Source organism: Phoca vitulina, unplaced genomic scaffold (assembly GCF_004348235.1).
Source record: "Phoca vitulina isolate PV1807 unplaced genomic scaffold, GSC_HSeal_1.0 scaffold44, whole genome shotgun sequence".
In the NCBI taxonomy this organism is placed as follows: Eukaryota; Metazoa; Chordata; class Mammalia; order Carnivora; family Phocidae; genus Phoca; species Phoca vitulina.
In genome coordinates, this window is record NW_022589747.1 from 9,784,504 (window position 1) to 9,807,594 (window position 23,091).

General features: G+C 43.2%; 1 protein-coding gene across 10 annotated transcripts in view; it reads right to left on the minus strand.

The window, feature by feature from the left end:
* HECW1 (HECT, C2 and WW domain containing E3 ubiquitin protein ligase 1) overlaps positions 1-23,091 on the minus strand; it is a 430,370-nt gene that overhangs the window by 90,293 nt on the left and 316,986 nt on the right. For 9 of the 10 annotated variants that reach the window (XM_032430461.1, XM_032430464.1, XM_032430463.1 and 6 more), the window contains 5 exons: positions 21,435-21,577; positions 18,999-19,099; positions 16,060-17,370; positions 10,886-10,987; positions 5,782-5,932 (listed from right to left, as the gene is read on the minus strand). In XM_032430461.1, the coding sequence (XP_032286352.1) occupies positions 5,782-5,932; positions 10,886-10,987; positions 16,060-17,370; positions 18,999-19,099; positions 21,435-21,577 (1,808 nt within the window). The remainder of the gene's footprint in view (positions 1-5,781; positions 5,933-10,885; positions 10,988-16,059; positions 17,371-18,998; positions 19,100-21,434; positions 21,578-23,091) is intronic. The other variant, XM_032430466.1, reaches the window with a different exon arrangement.

The window sequence follows — 23,091 nt, forward strand, 5'->3', positions numbered from 1 at the left end:
AGGAATGGGAGAAGGAGGTGAATTCCAGAAAGACTTCGTGGAAGAATTTGTGTAATTTTACATGGAGACTCAACAGGATTTGGGGCCTGTCTGGATGTGGAGGTTGAAGAAGGAGGAGACAACTGTGAAGGGTAAGTGAAGGAGCCAACACTGAAAAAGGACATGTAGGAGAACAGGCAGGAGGGGAGGGAAGATTTTGGTGTGGATTAGGACATGCTGACTTGGAGGTCGTTGATTTCATGCAAGTGACAACAGGCAAAGGAATTGCTGTGTGAGTCCCATGCCCTGGAAAGAGATACAGGGGTGGAGGAAGAAGTGTGAAGAGGAAGAGGAGAGTTGGAGTCCAGGGAGCAGCGAATAACCAGGTCTCCAAATGCAGTCCAACATGGGGCAACAGGAACATATCATTACAGACGAGGTCTGCTGTGGCAGGGCTTCCGAACACCAGAGACCTCTTTCTTTGTACCTTAAAAAGGAATTTTCTTTTTTTTCTCTCAAGTGTGGTCTCTAGACCACTTGCAAGAGAATCAGCTGGGTTATTGTTACAATCACAGAAATTGAAGCAAAATGGAAACCTGCATTTCTAAGAAGTCCTTCAGGTAGCGTTACTTCCATCTAGGTTTAAGAATCACTGGTTGCTTTCTTTAAGTTGTATTTTATCTAGAGAGGCTCAGCCACTCACCCCTGACACGCATCAGGAGACACTTTGCCTGCAGCAGTTACTGTAAGGCATTCCGGAGAAGGCCTCTAATAAGAAAACATGGAGGGGGCAGGAAGGGCAAAGGATCATATAGAGAAATACCCACGTTTATTTACCGTGTCAACATGTCTGTGGTCTGGAGGTTGTGGGGAAGGTGAAGGATGGCTGTCTCCTGTTCTCCCTGTTGGAACTCAGGGAGTGCCACCACGGTGGGAGGGACAGAGTGGGCCAGCGAGAAGCCGCCTAAGTATGTAACCTTGACCGGGGGAGGAAGGGAATTGCCAAAGACCAAGGGTGCTGCTGTCGGGAGGATCCCCTAAATGACTCATGGCAGGCTGCGTTTTCCAAAAATGGCTCAACAATATTTTTAGTCCCGCATGCTCTGTTAGAACCTAATTACTCATCTATTAAGCGGCAGAATCAATGTCCCCTCCCCTTGAGCCTGGGAAGATCTTGTGGATACCTTGACTAATTGAGGATAATATAAGTGACAGTTTGCAGTGGCCATGCTGTGAGGCCACATGGGAAGTCCAGGGCAGGTGTTTTGGCTGAGAGTCACAGCCAGGATCAACCTCCAGATATGTGGGTCACCAGCCCCAGCCGCCCTCTGCAACCACACGACAGTGCCCCAAGAGAGAATGTCTTCACTGAACCCAGTCAGCCTCGAGAACCATGAGAAATAAAAATGATATATAATAACAATGATGGTAGCAATAAATTATCATTGTTTTATGCCACCAAGTTTGGGTGGTTTGTTACTCCGCAGTAGATACCCAGAACAGGGCACAGACAAATATAAAGTTGTAGCCTCACTTTTCCTTCCCAAAGTGCAGGGACCACAGAAGAGAATTTCTATGAATCAATGTGATCTTATTTGATGATGAAAATGTCAGTAATTTCACAACCTGCTGTGTCCTCAGTTGGACTTTGGTTGTCTTGTGCCTTACTGAGTCAACGGCCTCAAATCCCAGGTACCACACCCCAACCCTGATCTTTGCTGAAGTGCAGGGACAGTTTTGGGGAAGCAGGACACACAGTTTGTGGAAGGATCACTCAGCGAGGGCAGGATCGCAGCCTCAGATGCTCGCTCTGTTTTAAAGATGAGAGAGGAAGTCAGAAAGCAGGTTCTCTCACATTTCATCAAGAATTATTCTTCCATGTCCTCCTTCATGTTTTTTTTTCCCCCCCGGAAAAAGGCCAAATTTTATATTATATAAAGAGTTTATGGAAATTGGTAAGAAAGTCAGCTGGAATATCTAATTTATAAATGAATACACACACAGGAACACAAAAAACCCAGCAAGAAAATAACCTTCCAAACCAATCGAGCCAAACCAAACAAATACCAACCAAACAAAGCCCAAGACCATACAATTCTCATGGGAGGAGCTACAATTGGTAAAAGAAGAGCTTATGGAGACAAAAGTTGACCCTCCCTGTGAGAAGTGAAATGTAAGAACCAAAATACCAAGGAGCACCTCTTAAGTCAACAAAACCACACCAAAAGATGGGATGGAAGGGAAACTGTTGTTGCTGGCAGAGTGAGCCCCCAGAAACACTTTAGAAAACATTAGGCATTGATATCAAATACCAAAACCATAGTGATCTCCCGTGGCCTGGTCTTTTGAGAATATAACCCCAAGGAAACACTACTATGAGACAACACGAATATTTAACAGGGCCTTTAGCCTTATCCAAAATAGTGCTGGAAAGCAATAAGGAAAACATCCAGCAATAGGGCAAATTAAGTTAACTAAAGTACGTGTGTTCCTTGGAATACTATACAGCCATTTAAATGATACTCTAAGGCTCTGTAGCAATATGAAAATACTTATAGTGTGGTAAGTGAGAAGAGAATATAAAACTAACCGTGTATTATCATCACAGCTACGCAAGGCCTACACATGTACATGGAAATTAAAGACAAGATTTTTTTAAAAGGTAAACCCTGGGGTAGCAGAATTATATATACATCATTTTTTTTTTCATATTTAAAACTTTCCATGTCTCAATAATATAAACATTTTATCCAAATAACTAAAAACACCAAACTTTAGTTGATTATTTAAAGTGAGAATACATATTTATATTTTCTGCTTGTTCAAGAAATACCTGTGAAGGTAAATTGAGTTAATCCAGAATATTCTGGAAGTGTAAGAATTAACTAGAGAAACTGTCTTACACTGAGTCCCGGTAGACTCTGGCACCGCACCGGGCACTGGGAAGGGTACCCAGAAGGACAAGGCAGAAGGTTTCAATCACAGGATTGCACAAGAGGCTCTGTGTGTGGGGTTCTGGGAGGATTTCAGGGACCACAGGACATTCTCATGGGCTTAGCAGAAAGGAGATGTGACCACGTGGCAGGCAGGCAGTGAGGGGCGTCTCTGCACTAGGAGGACGTGGTCAAGCCATAAAGGCCAGGAAGGGGGTGCTGCATTCGGGCAACGACCGAGTTTGAATGTGGTCACCGTAGGCTGCTTTGTGCACTCTGCTTCTCCCAGTGTGAGTCTCCTTGCACAAACAACACTTGACTTTCATAATCACGCTGTCGGGAGTCCAGGGAAACTCCTTTGATGGGGTCCAGGGCAGGCCACCCCAAAATATGCCATTTTGGCATGTTGATTATTTTGAATTAAAGTTACTTAAGAAACCACCAATGCAGGACACTCTGACCCTCCTCTGTTCTCCGGAAGGCAGTAAGTGAATTCCCCATGTGAAGGGTACTCTTTCTGCACCTGGAGGCTGGTAGTCATCCTTATCACCAGGGATAGGGAATCAGGGTCAAGAAGGCTGTGTGTAAACAAACCTTGTTCCTCTTCACTAATTTACTACCCCAAGCCCAGACTTGTTTGTCTTGTCAATTCTTCACACACACACACACACACACACACACACACACACACACAAATGTTTCTTTGTCTGACAGGTATAAAAGCTGCCTGCTTTTGGTCATTTCTTTGAGTCTCATATTTCTGTAAGCTTCCATACCTACGGAATTAAATTTGCTTTTCTCCTATTAATCTTACGTATGTTGATTTAATTGTTAAGTCAGCCAAAGAACTTAGAAGGGAAGAAAGGAAAGTTTTCCTTCCCTACACCCTGCAACACTGAGAAATATTTGTTTTGCTGTGAGAGAGTGATTGCTGTAAATTCCTTCTGATAACCAACCGAAGGTTATCGAAAAACGACCCCCGTGAGTGATCACATCCGTGAGGGAGAAAAGACGGGCAGTATACTTTTCTGTGGCTGCGTTATCAGGCCAAGGCCCTGCAAAACTTTACATGCTTGAACTATTTGGTTAAGTGCTGAAGAGCTGGGATACTTATCTCAAGGTTATCTGGCCTTCCCTACGTAGGTTTTTTCCACAAGAAATAAGTACTTTCTCAAGTCACCAAATTCCCTTTCTTTTTATCCGTCCAGACGGATGCAGCAAATACCACTTCCTGTTCTACAAAGTCTGGCTGCCTCTGCCAGCGCGCTCAGCTCCGCAGGAGCGCACAGGAATTTACACATGAAAGCCCGCAAAACTTCTCTAGAGGCCTGATTCAGGATGGATTTGGCCTAATTTTTATATTATACAACCTGAACATGATGAACCTTCGTGGATTTTTATGTCCTAGGTCAAGGTGCTTACTTCTGCTTCAACTTATTGATTTTTTAGTGCTCAACTGTACCTCCCATAGATGCAGCCTGGGGATACTCTCCCTCTTTCTCAGCCTGCTAAACAAGTTCAGCTTCTCTGTTCTGTCTATTTCCACCTGTGGAATCTCAATCTGGTCTCTATGTAAAAGGAGCTTGCTGAGTCCTCCACATTTTTATTTAGAGGAGTTTTGTTGCAATCACCATGAAAGGGCTCTCCCGGGGATTTTTGGTGCATTCTTATCTAATAAAGCTGGGTTATCACAAGCTCTGTAATGTGTTTTCTTTCTGTGGGAATGACCGTAGAGAAATGTACTGCCAATGAAAATCCTTCGTGGTTCTCATTAATGACTTTAAACGCTCGGCTACTGATGGAGAAAGAATGGAAAGTGAATGTCTTCCAAATGCTCAAGCAATAAAAGAATCCTGGTGATTTTCACCTAAGCATGCTCCTCTGTGTACAACAGTAACCAGAAGTTCAATTTTTCACCTCTGTGTGTTTTTCATAGGACTAAATTGTCCACTTTATTTTTCTGGCTGATGCAGTTAACTTCCAGTTCCTTATTCTATATAGTTCCTTTCAACTTTCCTTTATTTCATCCTAATGAGATGGCATGTGGATGCAGCTGATTTCAAGCCTGCAGTTTGTGGTCCCGGCTACTAAAAGTATCCCAAAGCTGCCCTCTTGGCCTTAACAGAAGCAAGAGGTCGGGTATGATGCTCATGCTAGCTTACAGCATGAGAGAAATGCTATTTAGGGTCTCAGTCGCAGGTTAAAAACAAAATGGCATCTTTACAATTTCACTAGTAAGGGTCTAGTTTTTAGACAAAACAAGTCTCAAAAACTGTTTTTAAACTTTTTTTTTTTTCCCTAGGATGAAAGCCTTTTAGGGATTACTGAGTATATAGCAATTAGGGGACCAGGGTAGACATGAATACAGTGATGACACTGTTTTTTTCTCCAGGCAGCTTTTGGTATTCTATGGAACCCATCCTTGGAATGTTTTCAGCTGTTTGAGTTCTGGGCCCTTTTGAGAATCTCATGACCGATATGGACCAGTCTGACAGAAAAATGTGCATCCATGTATAATTTTGCATACAATTTCTGGAGGGTTCCTGGAACAATGGCATCCTCGGTGAATACCTGGGGAGGAGGGTGGTCCAGGGGCCCCTGGTTAAGAACACCTGTCTTTGAGCACATGCCATCAAGAAGCTCAGAGGATTCTCCATCTTTAAATGGCACTCAGGCTTAGTTTGTCTCCTGCCACCAAATTCTAACTCTAGCTTTCCAAGTACCTACTATAAATGGGTTTCTTAAGATACATAATCACTTCCCAGTCTCCTCGTACAATCTGAGCAGAAAAGTGTAAGGGAGGTTTTCTCTGGCTGCCGTGCTCCTTTCCCAGGGGTTCCCAGGGGTTCACTGCGCGCTGATCACCCACCGCCTGTTGAGCTGCTCCATCTGCTGGACGGACCCCGACCTCCGCATCCCATCAGGGGTAGCTGCTGATGTCGGACACTGCCAGGTGGTCGTGCGGTTCACGTGGTCCACGTAAAAGACCCGCCCGTGGCTGTCAATGCGAGCTTCCCAGTCTGGTGTGTAATAAAAAGGCAAAAAGGAAAATCAAGGACAGACTACGGATTCATGGGAAACCGATACCACTGTCAGGTCTTCTGCAGGTAGAACTCACTGTGGGTTCCTTGCTGAAGGCCAGACGCTGCCCACAGCACCCGCCATGACTTCTGAGGTACTAGGACTGAATTGGCATCCACTGGACTCAGCTTCTCTTAAACAGTAACTGTGGTTCCTCGAATATGACCTAGGTTACAATTCTCCTATTTTCTAAGGAGAAAGTCTGATGCTTACTTTACTTCTTCCTTTAACAATTTCCACCCTGTCAATCTTGTTGGCAACTCAAATTACAGCTGGAAGACTTAAGCAGCCTCCAGTGAGAACTGACAGACTGAGGCCGGAGAACCCTTTCTTTGCTAAATCTGAGAGACAGCGACTAGTCGGTGAGGGGAGGATGGCCCTCATATTAAAACCACTTGTTATGACAGTTCTAAGATACTGTACCTGGAACTTCAGATGACCTCTATGCAATACTTTGCAACTTTAATTGATCGCCATTCTTCTTGAGGAAGAATGGAAGGATTGGATCCCTTCAAACCATCCTTTGGGTAAGCTGTAAGTTCACAGTGTATTTTCAACCCACCTGTGGCTGCCAAATATCTCTTGACAAAACAAAACAAAACCAGTAACAACTATTAACACGCATCAAGCCTTTAAATATCAACTAATTAACACACACCAAGCTTTAAATACCTCTTTGTTGATAAATAACCATCACAGACCAGTAGAGGGAGCCCAAGACAAAGATAAGTTCCTTTACTTCTCAGATTCCAAAACCAAGGAACTAAACGTGGGAGTATGGATGATACACTACATAATACACGGAGGGGTGGGGTGGGGTGGGTGGAAAAGTCCTCAAAACTGGGAGAGCTGGATGTAATACACAAATATCTGAGCTTCACACAGAAGAGCAATGTCTGCATGTATAGCAATGGGCAAAGCTTTTAGAGTCCAAATGTGAAAACTTGGTGGAAATAACAGCTTCATGATAAAGTTATGCTGAAAAGTGCATTAGACTAAAGAAGAAAAAGCAAAAATGACTGCAAATGGAGGAAACTATTCAGCCTTTTAAGAAAATCCATAGCTTTTGGGAGTAGGTCAGATATTAATAATTCTATTGAAAAATTATTCAGGTAATGACATAGCAACTCTCAATTCTTTTAAACGGAAAAAACCCAATATATTTGGTATATTTATGGTTTTATGTGTGCATGGTACATCTGTTTGTGAAGATCATGGCTTAAGTCTGATATTTATCTGAGGAATTGCCAAATAATGCACGATGGAAACCAAAATACCAGAACACACCAAATCTACCTTGCCTAAGACAAACTGAAGGAAAAATGTCGTCAGATCGTATAAATATATTCTAGAGGGTGTTAATGAAAATTGACTGCTAGATAATCCAGCTCAACTGTTAGTTGTAAATGTTAAATGGCTCACTGATGAAACTGTGTATGCGTGTAACTACTAGGTAATTAATCTTGGTCCAAAAATTTTGAAATTTCAGTGATTCCCCAACTAGGAGAAACTGGACAATTTTTTTTTTCTTGAACTCAACATGACTGTCATGCAACAAAGAATGAACATTAATCTTTGAAGAGTATTGTGGTATCTAGTTCAGTTGAACAAACTGCTCTCAGCACTCCCTATGAACAAAAAACTATGCCTGGTCCCATGGGCACCCCGCTGAGAAACGGATGCCCCCACCCTCCAGGTTCCCAAGTGAAGGAAGGACTCCTTCAAAGAAAGACACAGCTCCAGTCTCATAAATTCTCCAAGGAAAACACTAGAGAATGGTGCAGTGCAGTGGTAATAACAATTTCTCTACAAGTTTCCATATTTCCAAGTCTCTCATGGAAAAGGATGGCAAGCCAGCCAGACAGGCCCTTCTATCAATATTATTAAATATCTAATAGTGCTAATTATAAATGCATAATGCTAAATTCTTATAAATATTCAGAAAGTAATAGCTAAGTGTACTTAGAGATTATAACCGTGTTTTCTGGGTTGCTCTGTAAAGAATTCACTTTCACATATTGTGTAAAGAAAGGATTTCCAAATAGAACTTCAGGCCTCAGCATGTCCTCATGGACATGGCACGGTGTTGCCTAGACAGATTCTTGCCAGTGATCACCTTTATGATGCTGGGGTAAGTTAGGGTAATTCATTTCTGCCTGAAAGACCTAGCAAATATAAAATTATATCTTTTCCATGAAGTCTAGGAACACTGTAGAGCCCAACCATGTATCATCTTTAGTTATTATACTAACAAAAGCCTATAAAATTATTCCCCCCTTTCTCTCTTTACTCTAACAAATGCAATACCATGTTTGTAGTCTAGACCTTTCTCTTGAACTTCAGCCACACATCCTGTTGCCTTCTTGACCTCACTACCTAGATGACATCTCCAATATAACATGGTCAGAATCAAGCTTCAGCTCTTTCCCACCCAAACGTGCTCTCTCTGCAGCCTTCCCTTCCCATCCCCGTTGAAGGCAACTCCATCCTTCTGGAGGTTAAAATTCTTGAGATCATTCTTGATTCCTACCTCTGTCTCAGACATCACATCTAATCTGTCAGCAAACCTACGTATGGAATATATGTCTAGAATGCGGCCGCCCCTCACCACATCCACTGCTCCCACCCCGGCCCTGGCCACCTCTGCCTTTCACCTGGGCCACAGCAATAACCATATGTTGGGTTTCATGCTTCTGTCCTTCCTCCTCAAAATTTAATGCCCGTGCTTCCGCATTGCACTTCTTACCATCAAAACCTAAGTCAGAGAATGTCACTTCTCTGCTCTAAACCTAAAATGTTCCCCTTTCATCCAGAGTAGGAGCCGAAGCTCTTAAGTGGTCTACAGGGCCCTGTGTGATCTGGGTCCCTGGTATCTCCCTGACCTTACCAGCCACTGCTGTCTGCTTGCTCCAGACACACTGGTCTCCCGGCTGTTCCTCAAACCCACCAGGCGGGCTGTTCTTTTCTCAAAAAGCTCTCCCTCCGCATGAATAACCCTCTTACCGCCTCGAAGCCTAGCTTCAAATGTTGCCTCTCAATGAAGCTTACCTGACCACCCGATTTAAAATGGTGAACCAGCTGCCACCACATCCTCCAAATCCCGCTTGCCCTACTCTGCCTGTTCTTCCGCACAGCACTTCCTACCATCTAAAGTGTTACACTGTTGCCTTGTTCACTCTTTTTATTATGTGTTGGTCTCTGCCTGCCTACACTGTATGCTCCATGAGGGCTGGGATCTTTGTCTGTTTTGTTTACCTAAAACAGCGCTTCACAGGGCCAGCATTCAATGAGTATTTGTTGAATGAATGACTATCAAGAAAATTCTGTTGTTAGGCTTCACTACCAACTTTTGTCATATTTTTCAGTGTGTAAGGAACAGAGAATTGAAACCCAACTGGAGAAATTTGTTTTCATTATTGAAAACAGCTTGTATAAAGTAAGTCTTTAAAATAGACTTATATTCAATTCTTTACAAGGTCTGGATGCATAACTAGTTATTATTCTTGCATGGACTGGAAGTCAATTCATGCACACAGGAATTGATAGGTTTTCTTGTTGTGGGGAAAGTGTTCCTTTCCTGGAGAGAACGTGTTATAGGTATTTTTTACGTAAGTGCTAAGTAGAAAGTATAGTGACACTGAAATTTTACTAGTCATTTGTGGACCATCCATAAATCAAGGTGTAAATAAAGAAAGAAATCAGGTATCAAAAGTTAAAGAACATAATGTTTGCCTTGATCCCCCAAAACAAATACGGTGTTGTTTCAAATGTTTACATATTAAAGGTATTTATTGTTTTCTCACTGATAAATTACAACTGAATAGGACAAGAATGGTGTAAATGCAAAATATATCACATTACCAAGAATAGATGAATTAGGGAATAAGTTTGTTTTTTTTTTTAAACTGTAACCTCCTAATGTAAGCACAGGCAAAAGAATGTAAAGAAACATCGATTCCTTGCATCCTGGCAAGATTTTGCAGTTGTAAAATTTATTAAATCTTAAAGGTTATCTTTGCTTGAAAAATAAGCCTAAGCCAAAACAGAGATGTTCTAGAATTATTCATGAACATATATGATGCTAAGTGAATGTATAATGTCCAGGGTATCAGTTCCTTCTTAGAAATGTCTTATAATGTAGTATTATAAGGTTAAGGCTGGAATGATATCTAGGGATTACCTAGTCCAGATCTAGCCATTTAGCTAATGAGAAAATTAAGGCTTTACTTTACAAATAAGAAAACTGAGTCTCTGAGATATTAAATGATTTTCCCAAGTTCAAATGACTAGTTAAATAATAATTAGTTACACAGTTACCAGGAGAATATGATATGGAATATCATCCCTAAGGATGGTATTTTTTTTCTGGAAGCTCCTAAGAAACTACGGAAGAAATAGGCTGTCACCTATTAATGGAAGTTATAGCAAGGAAAGTGCAAGTCCTTGCGTCCTGATGGGTTGAATGTTTTATTATATGGACGTGCCTGTGATATGACAGGTCCAATGGAGAACAACAGGATTATTCCATCTTGACCTATGAACTCCTAAATATAAAATAGTAAAATTTAGGACTTAAAGGTCATGTACAGTTTGCAAGGTAAGCAAGTCTCATAAAGAAATACTCTCTGTTTCAGAAGTTAAGGGGCACTGGAAGGTTACTGGACTATCTCTTCAAGATCACATACTGAAATCACTAGTCAAAAACACCCCATTTTTATAGTAGGTGCCATATGTGTATATATATATATATATATATATATATATAATTTTTTTTATAACAGTGTAAGGTATGGAGTTGGGGAAGAGTTTGGATGTGTACATACAAGTTCATACTGACCTGTTTAGACTTGATAGGAAGAATTAAGACATAGACTTTAAAAACTAAAGCTTACTTGGTGGAAGAGGCTCATCGATTGTTGGGTAGTGATGATGTTCAGGTCTCAAGGAAGGAAGCTGGCTTACTGGCTGGGAATTATGGAGTATAGGACATTCACCTATGGACAAGATAGTCAAGACATTCAGATTCACTCATTGCTGCAGCAACGTCATCATCAAAGCATGACCATAAAACAAACGACTACAAAGAAAAAACCCCCGGAGAGGGCAATCTATTTTTTTGTGTCAGTTTGTTACGTTCACAGTCATTCATGAGAGAGGGAATAGGGGCAACTTTTTTTTAAACCCCAAGAAAATAAATACTTCATGACTATGATCTGTACCCCACAGACCAATACGTAGGATCAGGGGCTGATTCTGTAACCAGTTGACTTTTCTGGATGGGAAGGTGGCATCAGACAGGGACATAAAAGAAAATGAGCAGAGCCTGACTTGAGCCCAGCTAAAGAAACAGGCCTGTTTGAGGGAAGCGTACCATTTGTAAAGTCCCGTAAAAGCTTGGTGAGCCCACGCAAAACCAAAGGTCTTTATTTGGATAGGTTTCATCAGAGGGCTACCAAGAGGCTATTTTTCAGATTCTGATTTTGGAATGAAACTCTTAGATGGCGCTTTTCCAAGATGGCACTGAGGAACTGGTGAGTCAAGAAGGTAAATTCCTATAGTATGGAAGCTTGGGGACTGGGGTGGGGAGCCCAGTAGTTTTGGGATCTTGTGATTGTTCCGGATTATTCTGAGGAAAAATCAGACAAGCCAGGGTATGCTGGAAAGGGGAAAGAGAAAAAGACAAGAGATGAAGGAAGTAGATAAGAGGCAGGAAGACTGAGACAGGAAAACTGGAAACACAGAAGTGGGATAGAAGGAAGAAAGACAGACATGGAGAAATTTTAGAAATTAACATATCCACAGAATGCATGCCTCGATTATTATAGACATAGTTAATATTATTGTCAGCCAGACTTATAGGGAACTAAACAATGTCCTAAAATGATGTTCCTATTTCTTGACGTCCTTAGGTCCTGGTAATACTGCATGAGAGTGGCTATGTGGAGGGGAGGCCCATGGGGTTAGGCCACATCATCAGAGGCAGTGGCTCTTGACTTTTGGAAAACTGGAAGGGCCTAAGCCATGAGACAGCCCCCGTTCAGAGTGGTAACCCTCCAGCTCCCATGCTCCTGGCTCTCTGCAATAGCCTCTATTAGCCAGAGGACAAAGGTCAGGCCTTCTCCTTCCTCTGCCCTCCATGGCTGATGCAAATAGCAAGTGTTCCATCATCCCTTAGGTCAAAAAGGAGGGAAACTAAAAACCAGTGGGTAAGATCTTTATGGGATCCCAAATTTCAAACATGTCCTAGAATGTCCATACATGGAAAGGACCTCTCAGTCTAGGTCCAAAAAACTGATTAAAAAAAAATCAATTAAGAAGGAAGTTACGTGGGTTTAATTTAGCAGTTAATTCCTAGAGCTAACTGTAAAACAAGAAACAGAGATGTAGTCAGGAACAACGGGTCCTTTTAAATGTTAAATATATAACATGGTTTCTTGTGCAAACTTTGGTATGTTACTCAAATCCTGGGGGTCTTCTGAGACTCCGAGGAGCCCCGAGGAAGGGGCCCCTCATGCTCATGCACAGCGCCTTGGCAACCGACTCCTGGTTCAGATAGGGGCTCTGTTTTTAGTGGATCCCACACTCATGTTTGCTTTTGCATGTGCTTAGCGTCAGAAACTAAAAAAACAATGGTACAGTTGTTATGTCACTAACTGCTGCATTTTTAATTTGGTTTCTTAAAAAGAACAACAAACTTACCTCTTGGAATTAATTCACCCAATCAGGTTAATTACTCCTCCAAGCTAGTGGACACATAATACTGCCGTTTGCTGGGGTTAATGGAGCTGACCCCACCTGCTCGTGAACCCCAAGCAAATGCAATGATGTGACAGGCGCAGCTCAGCCCACTGAATGGATGGAGCGCAAGGAAGAAGCAAGCGAGTCTGTTCTGCGGGAGGCCACAGCTCCACACGCTCACCCTTGCCTCAAACACAGAGCAAGTGTTCAGACCTGCTAGAATCCCTGAGAAGGAAACATACTCCACTTTCAAAGGTAGCCTCCCTGCTTATCTGCCTGGAAGAACCCATGTGCATCATATCTCATTTAATCCTTCCCATAACCCTTTGAAATAGAATCTACCTTTACGCCCATTTCACACACGAGGCACAGAGCATTCCAGAAAGTTCGCTTAGGTGTGACAGCTAGGAAGTGGTGGGACTGAATTAAAACCCAGCAAGCCTGACTCCAGGGCCTGGACTCCCGAGATCAAATCACATTATATTGCTCTTTTCATTCGATCTGCAGACAGTTTTTAAAAACTATTTTATGTTGAGGTTAAAAAGGAGGTTTTCACGGGGTGGGGGGGGGGGGGGTGGGGTGGGAAAGCAAAAAGGAGATACAGAACACATCTTCCGTGAACGGCTGCAGAGTCAGTTATGTGGGCGTGTGCACGGTCAGTCTACCTTAGCTAACTTCGTGAAAGAATTTGCCGGCCTAAAAATCACAGGAGAGGGGCAAGAGTGAGTCTTGGGGAAGAACAGGGCACACGCGCGAAGGTCAGGCGGGTCGTGGTGAAGCCCTGCTTTCTTCGAGCGCGTGTCAGCGAGGGACAGACCGGTAGCTCAGCGACTCAGCACCGAGAGGGGAGGGGGCAGGCTCTGCCCGCTTCCGCCCAGCCTTCAGGAGATTGACCATCTCAGGAATCTCTGCAATGCCCCAACAGCCCCCAGAGTGGAGCCTGCAGGTGCTTCTTAGCCGCTTTTGAGTGTATGGTCGGCAGGATTCAGAAATTCACGAATTTCTTTGGAAACTGCCCCGCCAAGACTTCCACTATGGCCCGAAAACACTTTCCTGTCCTTTCTGCTAAGGAGGAGTTTTCCCAGTTGGGCTGTTCGTCCGTCAAGGGCGCGGACAGTGTTTTTGTTTGTTTTGTTTTGTTTTTGTTTTTTTTTTGTAAAACATGCCTTTGCATACTGAACCAATTTTCAATTAACCATATGTGGATTGTCCCCCAACACGGTGGTCAAAATATATACCACAGGCCACGGCAGGTCGACAAGCTATGACTCTGGCCTTGTTGTATGGCTCTGAGCTAAGAATGGTTATTACACTTTTAAATGTAAAACTGTTAAAAAAAAAAAAATAGCCTTTGGTGAGAAGAGTTGCTTGATTTTGCCTCTTGACCTACAAAGTCTAAAATATTTATTATCAGGCCCTTTACAGAACAGGTTTGCCAACCTCTGGACTAAAACCCCCCTGCCAGATCCTAGTCGTGCCCTTTAGGTTTGTATCCCCAGATCTCTTTATACTATAATTATTTTTAATTCTGTTGTAATTACTGAGCCCCTCTCACACCTTCTGACACTTATCCATCTACCTGTGCTCTGCACATAGCATCTGGCCCAGAGCAAAGGGACTCAAAACATCCTCAGTAAAGAAAGGAATTGTCCATCCCATTCTCAGGTGTGCCTTTCCATATTGCGTGCCACTCTGGTTTTCCTTCCTGTGGTTCTCTTTCTTTACCAATCTCTTTGCACGTCTCCTCATCCCATGTGCCACTTTCCCTCACTCCTTCTCTCTCTGAAATGTGGAATTGGGCATTGTCAAATACTCAGGATTAATTTTTGTGCTCACTTTGGTTCCTCTAAAAATTTACAGGTGCCAGGCATTTGTTTAGGTGCTAAGAATCAAACATAGAGAAAATACAGTTCTGGCCCTTGATGAGCTTACAATCTAGAGACAACACCACCACCTTTGTTTGGAGTCTAACGTAAACAGTAGAGCGGAAAAACAGCAGAATCTATATTTCTCTCCTTTAAAGCAACTGAATTATTTCATAGTATTATGTGACCTTTGAATTATTTCCCCCCCATGTCACTATCACTTGACTGGAAGATGGTTCCCAAATCTGGATAAAGAAATGTGAGTTAATTTTATAGAAGATTCCACAGGCATGACTAAGAAGAAACATCTTTGGTTAAAATACAGAATATATTTTAAAACCAAAGGTGGCAGCTTTTGGATTAGAATCCCACTTGAAACAAAGTGATTTACGAATTCATGTTATTTTTCCCTTCCGTTAGCCAAAATAAAACAAAACAAACAAAGAACAACAGAACACAACACCAGAATTAATTACTATAGCTTTGTAGTTTGAAATCAGAAAGCACGAGGCCTCCAGCTTTGTTCTTTCTCAAGACTGCTTTGGCTATTTGGGGCCTTTTATGGTTCCATACACATTATAGGATCGTTTGTTCTATTTTTGTGAAAAATGCCACTGGAATTTTGATAGGGATTGCCTGGAATCTTGCAAGCTTGTAATAATATTGCTTTGGGTAGAATGGACATTTTAACAGTATGGACTCTTCCAATCCATCAGCAGGGAAGATCTTCCCATTTATTTGTGTCTTCTTCAATTTCTTTCATTAACATTTTGTAGTTTTCAAGCGAGCAGGCAACAGATGGATGGTTGCCAGAGGCAGGAGTGGGAATGGGAGAAATGGGTGAGCTGTTTTTGTTTTTAGATTGAGTAAACTGAATAATAGTAAAAAAACAACAATAACGAGAACTGAGCAGACAGAAATACTGACAAATACATGTAGGCTATACATTTCCGTATGTACATAGGCTAAGTTAAATTCTAAAGCAGAGGTAAAATCAATGTTCTTCAATTTATATTAACATTTATTGCTAATCTCCAATATGTTTTGGGAAGTCAGCAGATATTTACACATTATCCACCGAACGGTGCCGAATGTTTTCTGTTTAGATCATTCAATACTGCCTCTGGCTCTGGTCATTGTCAAGACTAGAAGGGTAACATGAACACGTGTAGCCAGTTCTAGTGATTGGGTAAAACAGACGCACACACACAGGAGCACACTCACACGCGTGCACTAGCCGGCATTCTCGGTGTGTGTCTGAGAGCTGGTGGGTGTGTGCTAGTCGCGGCCGCGGATACTTACATACACATAGACACGGGCACACATACATGTACAGGACAGGCATACGTTGCCCCCGCAACCCCATCCGAGACTGAGCCTCTCACTTGTTTTTCAACCTTGTTGGTGAGACCTGCGGCCCCCTGGGGGTCCTATTCTCACTCTGACCAGGTTTGAGGTCTAACCTTCTCTCCGATGGCTTGGCCCTGCCACGGGGGACTCCAGACCTTCCACGGTTCTCGCCACGCTGCCGGCGGGGGTGGCCAGGTCGTCGTGCCACGGCCCGGCACCGTTGGCCGACTCCGGGTCCAGCTCCGGGCTCTGCACCGAGTCCGGCACGGACTCGAACGCACTGTTCTCGTCGTCGTCGTCGTCGTCCTGCGACGAGAAGACGGTGCTCTCGGAGACCTTGGCGCTGTCCACCGAGGAGAAGCGCGTGTGGCTGGCGAACCTGCTGCCGCTGTAGCACGAGGGGCTGTAGCAGGAGCTGCTGTAGCACGAGGAGCTGTAGCACGAGGGGCTGCAGCACGGCGTGTCGCAGCCCTCGCAGCTGTGGTCCCCGCCCTGCCGGGGGCTCGAGTCGCTCTCGCTGCCCGTGCTGGGGAGCATGTCGCCATCGGGGACGAGGCCGTTGGTCAAGCCCGAGTGGCCGGGGGTCGCCGTGCCCGGAGTAGCCCCCTCGGGGTCCTCCCCGTCCTCTTCGAGGGGAGGGGGCGCGGCGGCTAGCGTGTCCGCCTCGCTAAGCCCGTCCTTCTCCGAGGCGTCCTGGAGGGTGGCCTCCTCCTCCGGGCCTTCGTCGCTCGCGCCGCCCTGCGCCGAGGGCATGCTGTGCAGCAGGGTGTGGATGCGGATGTAGTGCGTCCGCGGGGTCTCGGGGTCTCCGCAAGCCGACGCGATCACCGTCTCCAGCTCGGACACCGGCAAGGAGCAGGGCCTGCTTTTCCTCTTCGCCGAGGCCCGCAGCTGCAGCCTGTCCTCCCCCTGCCCCAGGGCAGACACGTCGCCCTCCTCCTCCTCCTCCTCCTCCGCCTGCTCCTTCTCCTCTCCCCCCGCCCGGCTCTCAGTGGCCGCTTCCTCCGCCTCGGGCTCCCCGGTGCCGCCCGGGGCTTCACCGTCCTCCAGCAGCCCCGCTGGGGGCGCCTCCCCACCCAGCTCCAGCCGCTCGGCCACTTCTTCCGCACTCAGGGCGGGCTCGGCGTCCTCGCGCCCCAGGCCCAGAAGCTCCCCAGCCCCGTCAGGTCCCACAGAGCCCGCTCCGTCGTCTCCTGCCTCGGTGGTACCTGCCGCTTCCTCAACCGGCTCGGCAAGCTCCAGGCTCTCGCTCCCGGCAGCGTCCCCGGCACTGCCCTGGCTCGGCGGCTCGGGCTTCGAGCTCCCGGAGGGCTCCAGGGCCTCGGCCGGAGGCTCCCCGCGGCTGCTGGCCACCAGGCTGTTCATGGGGCTGTCCCGAATTTCCGCGGACTCAGGATCGGCGCTCAGGGAGATCTCCTCGTCATCTGCGGGCGAGAAGAAAATGTCATTTCTTCCAGAAGAGAGCATTGTGCGGTTAGTGCAGTGGTGGGCTCTGCCGGCCCTGTGAGCCATCCTAAAGGATTTCTGCGTGAGGATATCGGATGCAGGCGGTGAGGAGGGTTTCCCGTAGGCCAAAGCTCTGCTAAAAAATTCTGTAAGGATGAGTTCTCATGTTTCTGTTTTTGTTTTTTAAATCTTATTATGTTATGTTAGTGAGTTCTCCTTATGTTAATGACAATTTGCAGTCGTGACATATTTCAGAATTCTGTTTCAAGGGAATTCATAGTTTTGGTTAAAATACCCAAAGCCTAGAACTACCCCAGTTCCTGGCACGTAGTGGGTGCTCAACAATGTTTGCTTCAGGGAAGACTGCAAAGGAGCCCTTGGGGGTTATTAGTGCCTTGCTCTACCAGACAAGGTTAATGCTTGCGCAGAGTGTCTCCTCTGGCTGGGTCCAGCAGGTGGCAGAATGGGTAAGCCAGGTTCTTAACAACTGCAGAGCAGAAAAGGGCTAGTTGATGGGAGCAATCAGGGTCCTTCAGTAGCTCAGACTGCCAGGCCACCTGGGGGTTATTGCAATGGAAAATAAACAAGGTCTCCACATCAAGCAACCATTCAAGGAACAGCAACCACTGTTTACTTCTACTTTCCCCCAGTTGCTTGCTCTGCTGGATCCCTGCCTGGTGTGAACTTCCCATTTCAAAAGCACTAGTGCAATGTACTCATTGAAGATGAATGATGTCTCTGGTGAGCCATGAGGCCATCTTTACCGCTACGGTGAAGGAAGAGTCAGTTTTATTCTCAGGATGAAGAAAAGGCTGGGTGTGAAAGGACAAAGCAGTCAGGGTGTTTTCTTACACTCTGCATTATATATTGGGTATAGACAAGTACAACTGGTCTTTCAATGAGTGGGCAGTGATAAACTACAGACTTGGGGTTTTCAAAGCCTCATTAGCTTTACCAGCAACTCATAAATGTGGCCCAGAAGGACTGGCTAATTCTCAGCATGATCTACACTTAGTATAGGGGTTGTGGGAGAAGAACAAAAGTGGAATTATGAGGCCTCTCATCATTCTTATTTGGAAATACGTTTTGGCTTGAAAAACAGAAAACTGGATGATTCTGAAGTTTTCTGTCTAACTTATATTTTTCATTTTTCCCTGGGATAAATCCGTTGTGCAATAATAGTTCTTTAATAATATGATATGTATCACATTCATTCATGTTTCTCATTGATTGATTGATTGATTGATTCATTCATTCATTCATGTATGCAATGATTAAGCATCTATTGAGCATCTCCTATGTGGGTGCTGGGAGTCAAATGATAAATTAGACACGGCTCCATACCCGTGTTGGCCTCATTGTCAAATCCCACTCCACTGTCTAACCCTCTACCTTTGGGTCACCAGAATGAAGAGGAGCCTCTCACTCAAGGGGACAGCAACCTGGCTTCCAGAACAGATCACTGGCTTCTGGGCCTCAAATGGAGAAGAGAGAGAACCACAAAACCTAGGACATGTCTGGAGAGAACCATGGTTATTATATTTTAGAGAAAGGAACCACACCAACCCTAGGCTAGGACAAGACATGAAGTTCATGCCAAAAATACCTGGGTGGATGGAGGACGTGATCTCAAATCGGAATTGCAGCTGTCCACTCACATGATCTGTTGGAAGCCTGCGGCCAAGTGTATAGCTGACCACCCTATCCCTAGAAGGAAATAAGCACCATTTATAGATCTGGTCAGTACCTCTCCTTGAAGATTACACAGCATGCTTTCTATGCCAGGAGGTGAGATAGGCAAGTCCGGGGAGGCCCTGCTCATAGGAGGTGATGATCCGCTCCGGTGCATAGAAGATGGACATAAGGTAAAGGTGGGAAAGTACATCTGCTCAACAGCAGTGAAAAACGTCAAGAAAATCCTTATTGAATATTCTAAAGCAGGAGTGAGCAAATTGTAGCCCAGGGCTCAAATCTGGCCCACCACCTATTTTTGTACAGCTCTGAGCATTTTACATTTTAAAATGGTTAGAAAAAAAAATAACAAAAGAAGAATAATATTTTGTGACACAGGAAAATTGTCTGAAATTCAAATTTCAGTTCCCAAAATAAAAGTTTTATTAGAATGCAGCCATGCTTATTAGTTTATTGTCTGGGGCCGCTTTCAGTCTACAACGGCAGAGTTGAATAGTTGAAACGGAGACTGCATGGTCCACAAAGCCTAAAATATTTACTACTTGGCCCCTTACAGAAGGTTTTCTGCCAACCTGTGTTATAAGCCAAGAAAACCCCCAAAAGACAACAATAACAACAAAAAGGACATGGAGATCTTTGCTTGGTTTTCTTGTGCGGGTTGACATTTTCCAATGCCCTTAATGGACATTGCCAGCAACAGACGCATGTCTTGCAGTATATATACATAGTGTCTAAGAAAGGATGCTGTCATGGTTACTGGAGCGGTGTGGAGAGCTGTGGAGTGCTTCAGAAAGGGACCTGCTGCAGGATGGACTGAAGCAAGACTTGTAGGTTGGTTTCCAGTTACACCAACTCCACAGTCCTACATACAGATTCTGAAACTCCATCCTGGCATCTGGCATCATCCCCTCTGCCCACTCAGGGCAATTTCTTGATTACAAAGACGAGAATTATCCAGGGGGAATCAACTTGAAAGTTTGCTTTTACAGTTTCATCAACAATGTAAGCTTTAGCAGAGTACATTACCCCCCCCCCCCCCCCCCACCTTGGTTTAAATAAGAAAGGTAACTACCTTGGCTATTCAAGAATTAACAAATCCAGTTTATCTAATACTAACAAGACATATTCCAAAACCGTTTGTTACTCAGATGATTCTGTATTCATTCCATTTATTCGTTGGTCATACTAAAATAAAAAGATAAGTTGCTGGCTGGTAGTGTTTTAATGTTTCTAGAAAATACCAGCATTATGAAACAACATATATCCCAATGATACTCTAAGTTAATATATTTCTTTGGTAAACCGTAGTTTAGTGTTCGAAGTTCCTAGGAGGTCCATTAAATAAAGCATTATATGTAGGAAAACAGAATGAACCACAATATTTTGTTTATTTAGAAAGGACCTTGGTCAATATTATGAAGCAAATCTACTTATGACCACAGGAAAGAGATCTTGAACCCAAAACCTAGTTGAAATCAGGAGATGCCTAAAGACAACCAGGCAGTGAGACAAAAACTAAATTTGCTCTGCTTTGCATTTGTTCCGGGCTTTTCTGCCAATTCTCCTCATTCCTTCGATATCATTCTAAGGGTTACAATTGTATAGCATGGCATAGCGTAGATTTATGGCCAGAGAGCTATACATAGCATTTTCAAATATAGTTGCTGCTAACTAAGGAAGTATATACTATATAGAAATATTTCGTCTGGTAAGAGTCCATTTTAATGAGAATCATGAGAGGACATGAAAATAAAAGATACTAACAGAAACATTCTTATATACAACTGAATTCTGCAAGTAACTTAATTGCTGTCATCCATGAGAATTCATGCTTTTAAAATTTCATACATATTATCTAGCATTTTCTACAAATACTAGCATTTTCTAAGTCTCTCTACTCTAGTAACTCAGGATTTCATCTTGTTAGAGGAGCGTCCCAAATGATTAAATCCTACACACAAGCAGAAATAATATTCTTGATAGTAAAGCAAATTTTAATTTCTACCTGTATAGAAAAATGCCCCATTTTTTAGTTTCCTTATTGTCTGGGGCTGCTTTCATGCTACAACAGCAGAGTTGAATAGTTGAAACAGGGCTTCTTTCAATATTGTCTTGGGATTTTCTACTCTCTTGCATAAGTAACCAGTGGTACACAAACAAGAGGAAAGGGAAGGGTTCATTTAATTGAATGTTGTGGCTGGAGCAACATAATTAATGGGAGAAGCCAAGGAAATTCAATAACACCATTTTAGTTTGAGACTCCGCGAGACTATATTGTTGCAGCTTGCAGGCCTCCCTTCGCCTGCTCGCTGAAGACTTAGTGATATTGAGGTCTCAGTCACAGGTTTACCCTATGGCGTGTCTTTCCAGGAGTCTTTGAACGGGCATCGACAGCTTTCCCAAGAAGCGCTTGATGATGGGGCGGCTCTTAGCAAACTTGTCCTTCACCTCAATTTCCAGTACATCAGTGGGCAAGGACACAAAGCTGAATTGCTGCAATGAAATAATATGTCACATCAATTAACTGAGAGGTGAAAGGGCTGGCCAATTCCCAGCCCGTCTGCCTTGGATGAAGTCATTATAAAACATCCCAGTGGCAATATATATATCAAGGTCTTAGAAATGCTGTGAGCCCTGTTTATTCAGTAAATGAATAATAACAACATTGAGGTACTTTTTTGATGCTTAAAAATAAGGCTATTCTCCAAGATTCAAATAATAAAAACAACTCACCTTAAAGACAAAGAATCCACTTAGGCCTCACTATACTAAAAGTATTAATATATTTAAAGAAAGAACAAGCACACACTCACCTATAGTTAAGGAAATACACTTTAAACCATAACAAAACACCTCTTTTCCTTGATTATAATGGCAGAGATTTAAAAATGTTTCATAGTATCCTGTGTTCTTGACCATGGAAAAAGAATTCTCACACTGTATTGATATATAATCCCATTCAATTGATTCAACCTTTGGGAAAGGAATTGGCAATATTTATTGGCATTTAAGCTGCAAATTCCCTGCAACTCAGAATTCCAATTTTAGGAATTTTCCCTCTGGATTAATTTGCACACTTGTGCAAGTTAACAATGGCAAAAGCCTGGAAAGACCAAAAATGTCTATCAACAGCAACCAGTTAAATTAAGGATAGTAAATCTTTGAAATAGAAAACTCTGTTGTAATTAAAAAGAAAAAGAAACAGGTAAATATGCACCAACATGAATAGATACTTGAAAAACAAAGTAAAAAAGCAAGATGTAGAACAATATGAAGAGTGGGATTCATTTGTGTTTGGAACTGCAAAGAAAATGCCTGGAGGGGTGGACTCCAAACTCAACCTTAGGAAGTAGGTTAGTAGGGACGAGAGAAAGCAGATCTTTTTCATTTGATTCTAAACTATTCATTTTTTAAATAGCTGTATGACCAGTTAAATTAAGGATAGTAAATCTTTGAAATAGAAAACTCTGTTGTCATTAAAAAGAAACAGGTAAATAAGTTAAATTAAGTTAAATTAAGTAGGCTAGTAGGGAGGAGAGAAAGCAGATCTTTTTCATTTGATTCTAAACTGTTCATTTTTTAAATAACCGTATGACTTTTAAAATAAAGGCAGCAACAATTAAAGAAAGACTATAACCATCAGAAGGTGGCATAGTGAACAATGAAAAGTGTAGAAAAGGAATAAACAACCTAAACTTACACCTAAAGGAGCTAGAAAAAGAAGAGCAAACAAAACTAAAAGCCAGCCGAAGGAAGGAAATAAAGATTAGAGCAGAAAGAAATGGTATAGAAACTAAAAAAAAAAAACAAAAACAAAAAACCAATAGAACAGATCAATGAAACCAGGAGCTGGTTCTTTGGAAAAAAAGAATACAATTGATAAACCTCTAGCCAAACTCATCAAAGAGAGAGAGAGAGAGAGAGGACTCAAATAAACAAAATCACAAATGAGAGAAGAGAAATAATAACCAACGCCACAGAAATATAAACAATTGTAAGAGAATATT